General features: G+C 40.8%; 1 protein-coding gene across 1 annotated transcript in view; it reads left to right on the top strand.

Annotated features, from left to right (window-relative positions):
- The window catches only part of PARP4 (poly (ADP-ribose) polymerase family, member 4), a 98107-nt gene that overhangs the window by 80276 nt on the left and 9823 nt on the right, over positions 1–8008 (top strand). Inside the window, exons 33-34 of the mRNA XM_012641671.1 lie at positions 124–543; positions 2692–2791. Coding sequence (XP_012497125.1) covers positions 124–543; positions 2692–2791 — 520 coding nt within the window. The remainder of the gene's footprint in view (positions 1–123; positions 544–2691; positions 2792–8008) is intronic.

Raw genomic sequence — 8008 nt, 5'->3', positions numbered from 1 at the left:
TTTCTCCCTCCTCCCCCTCTACCTGCTCCTCTTTTTCTCTCTCCTCCCCCTCCACCCCTCCCTGGCGGTTCTCTTCCCCCTCCACCTGCTCCTCTTCGTCCCCCTTCTCCCCCTCCTCCTCCTCCACCTGCCCCTCTTTTTCTCCCTCCTCCCCCTCCACCTGCTCCTCCCGCCAAAGCTTTCACTTTTCGCCAATCCTCTGCTTCCTTTGCTTTTCGTTCTGAAAGTTACCCAGTCCCTTTGAGCCGATACCAGCCGCCAACAGATTTATCTGAGCGTAGGCCCAGTGGCCCAGGGCGTCTGTCACCTGTGTCTGCTGGCACTGCCTCGTCACATTCTCTCGAAAGTCACTGGACTGACTCAAGTCCTGAAAGGCGTTGGGAAACCCAGTGTGATGGCTTACCAGGTGGATTTCTACGGGAGTCATACCTTAAGGTTGCAAGTGACTTCCGTGGGAGCCTTGAGGCGGGGGAGCGCGCTGCCGGAAAACACCGCGGGGCGAGTGTCGTGCCTTGGACTGAACTCTGCAGTCTGCAAACCGAGGTATTTGCCCTATTGTTGCTTAATCTACGCTTAGTTAGCTTCATAGTTTAGGACAATGTAAGTCAAAGTAGCTGGTCACGGAACTGTTTATTTACCGTTCTGTAGTGAGGTGTGGGGCTGTACCGTCAGTAAATCACAGCGCTTCCTGCGTCAAGAAAGCCTTGCTGCAAAACCAAACAAAGGAGTCAGCTGATCACTGGATTTATCCATTCACCGTTGAGCCAGAACCTCATGCTAATGAACGCTAATGTTCGTCAGTTGAAAATTAGCATCCGTGAACAGGTCATGGGGAAAGACCTTAATTTCCTAGGTTCTAGAACTGATGAATTGCAATTTATATAAATTTCCCATTGTAATGTAAAGCACAAGTGCTATAAATAATACTCCAAATATTTTCATATAAGATTGTGGGACTGTAGGTATTATTCAACATGTAATGTGTTAGAGCTTATCCTTCTATTTGTTAAACTAATAAACACCCTTTAATTTAGCTCCTACACTGGTACGAAGACCTCATATTTGTAATTAGTTGTTTCGATGTAAAGTAGTTTAGTGAAGTGGAAAGGACTTAATGTAGTATAAGACCTAGTGTGGACCAGGCGTGGTGGCTCACGCCTGTAATCCCAACACTCTGGGAGGCCAAGGTGGGAGGATCACTTGAGGCCAGGAGTCTGAGACCAGCCTAGGCAACATAGCAAGACCCTATCTTGGCAAAAACTAGAAACAATTAGTTGGGCATGGTGGCTCACACCTGTAGTCCCAGATACTCAGGAGGCTGAGGCAGGAGGATCGCTTGAGCCCAGGAGTTTGAGGTTGCTGTAAGCTACGATCACACCACTGCCCTCCAGCCCAGGTGACACAATGAGACCCTGTCTCCAAAAAAAGAAAAGACCAGTGTGAGTCCCAGCCCTACCACTTTGTGATATGGGGCAAGTCAGATAACCTGAGTCTCAGTTTCCCCATCCACATACTGGGGATAATGACGGTGTCTACCTGTGGAGTGGTTTTGAGGTTCCAACAGGGTAACACCTGTCTGGCTTCCCTAGGCGAGGTAGTGCACGCAAAAGCCTCTAGGGGGCGTACTGCAGACGGCCCTGTCTCTGCTGCTTGTCAGCTGTGTGACTTTGGACACCTTGCTTAACCTTTGTGTGCCTCAGTGTCATCATTTACAATGTGAGTATAATAATAGTACCTCCACAAGAAGCAGCTAAAAAGATAAAAGAACACCTGCTCCCAGTTTTATATGGGTTGGCACATATTGATTAACACTACTGTCATTTTTCAAATTATTGCCATGGATCCTTTAACCTGTGCCCCTGCCTAGGACTGCACCCTCCTTTTTGCTCCCTGTGTTAGTTCCCTGGGGCCTGGGGCCTGTCTCCTGCAAGGTCAGGAGCCCCAGTGCAGGCTGACCACACTCTCCTACGTGCTGGGGCGGGCGGGGGTGCGGGGCACAGGAAAGGTAGTTTAAAAATCATCATCTTCATCTATCAGACTATGTGAGGGTACATTTTTATTTTGCACGAAAGGAATCATGCTGGAGATCTGCCGCACAGCACAGAGCCTACAGTTAACAATATTGTGTACTTTAAAAATTTGCTAAGAGGTAGATCTTGTGTTAAGGTGCTTTTTCCACAGGAGGAAACAAAGTAAAACAAAGGAAAATTTTGGAAGTGATGGATAAGTTTATGGCATCGATAGTGCTAATGGCTTAGTAGTGTCATGGGTGTGCACTTATCTTCAAACTCATCAAGTTGTATACATTAAATATATATGGCTTTTTGTATGTCAATCATAAAAAAGTTTTTTTAAAAAAGAATCATGCCAGTTTAAAGATTGAGAAACATTGGTGCAATGCACCTGCTAGAAGAAAAAAATGTATAGTACCATTTTAAAAAGTCCGTACAGATGAAACTGTCTCCAGAGTTTTTATAAATGCCACCAGATACTTAGTGACCGTAGTATTTATGAGATTCCAAGCAATACTATGTCATTAATCTATGAAGAATTTTGATTTTATAGTAATAAACATTTTTTAAATATCTTAATTAACTGAATTGGAAAATGGAAATATTTTATGCATCACATAACTTCTTTTGTGATGAAATTTCAATAAGATGATTTAAATTTGTTTTCTTAATTTCATAGGATGGCTTCTGGAAACTCACACCAGAACTAGGATTTATATTAAACCTTAATATAGATGCTTTACACAGCTTTCTTAAAGAAAAAGGCATTCAGTCTCTAGGTAAGTCACTGTCTTTCCATTCATTAAGTCACTATTTTCATTCATTTTTCATTTATTTATACACATACTCCTAATTGTTATAAATTGTATAATGTAGTATACTAATATAATAAATATGAAAGTTATATGTGAATGGAATTATATTTGTTAACCATCAAAGGAAATAGGAGACTGGTTTCTGTCATATCTTTACCACTTGTTAGAGTATTGTCTGTGCAAACGTATTAGCATAAGTAGCACCAATTGCTGTGAATAACAAAACAAAATCTCAGTAGCTTAGCACAATCAAAGATTACTTTCTTACCTGCATCACAGTCAAATATCGGTCATTTAGAGACCTTGGCTCCTTCCATATTGCGGCTTCACCACCTTCAACATGTGGCATCATCCCCGGTAGACAAGAGGAAGAGCACTAGTCACAGAGCCCCGCCCAGGTACAAAGGGCTGGGAAATGGACTTCTTAGCCTTGTGTCCAGGACAAGAAAACAGCTTTGATGAGCATCTAGCCAGCCTTTGCCAGAGCCAGTTGTTCACCCTCTGGATCTGTTTCTTACTGTGACAATGAAGGGGACAGATGAGGAGGTCCTGGACATCCTTGAACCAGCAAGTGATTTGAAGGCCAAATGCTGGCCCTGGGATAGGAGATTTTTTAAAAACTAAAATAGACATTATTAAACAACTAGCCAGAAGTCAAGGATAAATACAACAGCAATGTCTAGCTGCTTTGACACAGCCCTGAAATGTCAGGGTGTTCCTATGCCAGGCTGAGTGGGTGGGCAGATGCACAGCCCGTTTGTCCTGCGCGAGGCTAAAAAGGGATGATGATAGTTTGCACGAGGAGCAGTGCTTACTCCTGGAGAAAGAGACAGCTTGTGTCTGACTAAGTCTCCTGCCAATAACAGTTATTAACTCTGGGCAAAATATTTAAAAACCACTCTTTGAAAGCCTGGAACACAATCCAAAACAGGCAGAAACTGGAGAGGGCACAATCTTTGAACGAAGGGAAGTAAACTTGGTGAATTCCACATTTATCCAGCTTTTCACCTTAAGGCACGTCTCAGTGCATAAGGCACATGGGAGGTTAGAACTAAAAGAGAAAGTCTTCATGGTGTGGGGCTGGAGTTTGAGGCAGCCAGAATGGCTGCAGATCAAGGGTGAAAGTCTTAGAAAGGAGGGAGCCACAGAGCAGGGAGGTCTGAATCCAAATCCAAATTCCCCTGAGATCCTTGGCTGTCCCCTAACCAACATATACACAGGGTGCAACCTCAAGGAATCCAGAAAAAAATGCAACAGCTGGGAAGCTACAGAGCGAACAGAGATTTCAGCTACTGCCAAGTGCTGGGATGACAGAGTTTGGACTTCAGGTAGCACCAAATTAGAATTTATAAACATCTTTTCACTGAAACCATAAAAGGGTCATGTGACCATATCTATGATCAAGGACTGTACCCCAGGATGAAGGGGAAAATCAAAACAGGCCCACCCTAACAAAGCCTAAAGCAGAGCCAGAATCCACCAGAACAAAACCGAGTAGGATAGCATAATCGAGTCTCTGTAAGATGTTATCTTCAACGGTCATTATAGAATGGAAATTTAATAACATATGAAGAAACAGGAAAATATGACTTGTCAATAAGAGAAAAAAGTGGTCTGTAGATGCTGACCCACAGATGGCCCAGATGTTGGAATTAGCAGGCCTGGACTTTAAAACTGCTATTATAAGTATAGCAAAGGATTCATTTACCAGAAAAGGAGGATAGAATGGGTGAGCAGGTGGGATGGAATAGATGGAAATAGATGGATACTGTAAGACATAACCAAATAAAAATTCTAGAACTGGAAAATACAGTATCTGCAATGAAAAGGTCATTGGATGGGCTCGGTAGGACGGACACACCAGGAAAAAAAGATCATTTAATTCAAATTGTAATATTGTAACCTCAGTGAAAGTATCCAAACTTAGGCATAGAGAGAAAAAAATAGAATAAAAAAAGAACAGAGGATCTAAGACCTGTGGAATGATATCAAAAGGTTTAACATGTGTGTAATGGGATTCCAGAGGGGTGACAGAAAAATATTTCAATAAATAATGACTGAATTTTTTCTAAAATTCATAAAAGACATCAACTTACAGATCCGAGAAACTCAGCAGATCTTGAAGCAGGATAAACACCAAAAAGACCACATTTAGGTAGACCAAGGTCAAATTGCAGAAAGCCAAAGATAAATCTTAAAAGCAGCCAGAGAAAAAGGACACATTACATTCAGGAGAACATGTGTAAAAATTTTATATTACTTCACATCAGAGATAATGGAAGCTAGAAGATAATGGAATAATCTCTCTACTGAAAGAAAAAAACCTATAAACTAAAAATTCCATATCCAGCAAAACAGATTCTTTAAAAATGAAGGAAAATATATGAGTTCTACACAAAATATGCATATCAAACCTTTGGGTTTCAGTTAAAGCAGTACTTACCTGTATCCCGGCTACTTAGGAGGCTGAGGTGGGAGGATCACTTGAGCCAGGAGTTTTAGGCTGCAGTGAGCTAGCATTCTGTGAGCACACCTGTGAATGGCCACTGTACTCCGGCATGGGCAACAGAGCAAGATTCTGTCTCTTAAAAAAAAAAAAGAAAAGAAAAGCAGTACTGTACTTAGAAGGAAATTTATAGCTTTACTTAATTAATTTTTATCAGAAAAGAAGAAATATTGAAAATCAGTAAGATAAATCTAAATTAGAAGAACAATAGAAACACACTCTTACAATAATAAGACCAGAAATTAACAAAATTGAAAAACATTCTTTGTGGATAAAGGAAAAAAAAAGAAAAACAGAGAAGTCGGGTTTTTAAAACGATTAATAAAAATGACACATTTTTATATGACAGAGCAAAAGAAGGAAAGAAGGCATATATAATCAATACTAAGAATAAAAGGAGATATTTACTGCAGGTGGTAGAGAGATTTAAAAGATAATGAGATCTTATGAAGAACATTATGTCAATAAATTTTATTTCATTTTTATTTATTTTTTTAGAGACAGGGTCTTCTTGTGTCGTTCAGGCTGGAGTGCAGTGCTGCAATCATAGCTCATGGCAATGTCAATCTCCTGGGCTCAAGTGATCCTCCTGCCTCAGCCTTCCAGTAGCTAGGTGGTGCACGTCAAGCTAATTTTTTTATTTTTTGTAGAGATGGGGTCTCACTATATTGCCCAGGCTGGTCTCAAACTCCTGGGCTCAAGCAGTCCTCTCACCTCGGCCTCCCAAAGTGCTGGGATTACAGGCATGAACCACCACTCCTGGCCATGCCAATAAATTTCGTAACTTAGATGAATTTGTAGAAAAATATAATTTGCAAAACACAACTCAAGAAGTACAAAGCCCAGATAATTCTATAGCCAATTAAGAAATTGAATTAGAAATTTAAGATCTTCGCACAAAGGAAACACTAGGCCAAGATGGTTTTATCCCCATATTCTACTAAACATTGAAGGAACAGATAATTCTAATCTAATACAAAACATCACAGAATATAAGAAAAATAGAATACTTTCCAGTTCATTTTACTAGCATAATTTGATAACAAAATCTGGCAAGGATTACAATAGCATCAAAAAAAGAATAAAACAGGAGTAAATTTAGCAAAAGAAAGGGAAGACTTTCATACAATATTGAGAACAAAAAAAAGAAGGCAAGACTTGTACACTGAAAACCACAAAACAGCTTTGAAAGAAATTTAAAAAGTTCTATATAAATGGAAAGACATCTCGTGTTCATGGATTGGAAAACTTAATACAATATCTCCAAGATTGATCTACAGATTCAGTGCAATCCCTATCAAAATCCCAGATTATCAGTTTGCAGAAATTGATAAGTTGATCCTAAAATTCATGTGGAGATGCAGAGACCCAGAATGGGTCAACTAATTTTTGGCAAGGGTGTCAAGACAATTCAGTGGGTGAAAGAACAGTCTTTTCAACAATGGTGCTGAGAAAACTAGATATCCATATGCAAAAGAATGAAATTGGACCCCTTGCTTACAAATGTAAGAACGAAAACTATACAGCTCTTAGAAGAAAGCAGGAGTAATCTTCATGACTTTTGATTAGAAAATACTTTGTTAGGCTGGGCATGGTGGCTCATACCTGTAATCTTAGCACTCTGGGAGGCTGAGGCAGAAGGAGCGCTTGAGGTCAGAAGTTTTTTTTTTTGTTTTTTGTTTTTTTTTGAGACAGAGTCTCCCTGTGTTGCCCAGGCTAGAGTGCCGTGGCGTCAGCCTAGCTCACAGCAACCTCAAACTCGTGGGCTCAAGCAATCCTTCTGCCTCAGCCTCCCGAGTAGCTGGGACTACAGGCATGAGCCACCATGCCCGGCTAATTTTTTCTATATATTTTTAGTTGTCCAATTAATTTCTTTATATTTTTAGTAGAGATGGGGTCTCGCTCTTGTTCAGGCTGGTCTCGAACTCCTGAGCTCAAACAATCCACCCGCCTCAGCCTCCCAGAGTGCTAGGATTACAGGCGTGAGCCACTGCGCCCGGCCAAGGTCAGGAGTTTGAGATCAGCCTGAGCAAAATATCGAGACCTCATCTCTACAAATATATAAAAAAGATTAGCCAGGCGTTGTGGTTCACGCCTGTAGTCCCAGCCACTTAGGAGGCTGAGGCAGGAGGACCACTTGAGCCCAGGAGTTTGAGGCTGCAGTGAGCTGTGATTGCACCACTGCACTGCAGCCTGGGCAGCAGACTGAGACCCTGTCCCCCCAAAAAATAAAGAAAAACTTTTTAAGGAAAATATCTTTATGATTCTAGGTTAAGGAGAATTTTTAGACTTTGTATTTTGAAATAATTTTAAAGTTACAGAAAAGTTGTAAATACAGTACGAAGAATTTTCATATATCCTTCACCCAGTTTCCCCAGATGCTAACATTTTAGCATGTTTGATTTATTTTTCAATACAGGAATTTCTTAATGTAAAAGCACCAGCCATAAAGGAAAAAAATTAATAAATTAGGCTGCATTAACTTTAGCAATGCTTTTTCATAAAAAATTTTTAAAGCATTACAAATGTGAAAAAGACATGCCACAAACTGGGATAAAATATTTATAATGCATTGGCCGGGCGTGGTGGCTCACGCCTGTAATCCTAGCTCTCTGGGAGGCCGTGGCGGGCAGATTGTTTGAGCTCAGGAGTTCGAGACCAGCCTGAGCAAGAGC

Source organism: Propithecus coquereli, unplaced genomic scaffold, assembly GCF_000956105.1.
Source record: "Propithecus coquereli isolate 6110/MARCELLA unplaced genomic scaffold, Pcoq_1.0 Scaffold168, whole genome shotgun sequence".
Classification (NCBI taxonomy): Eukaryota; Metazoa; Chordata; class Mammalia; order Primates; family Indriidae; genus Propithecus; species Propithecus coquereli.
This window is presented reverse-complemented; position numbering and strand designations above follow the sequence as displayed.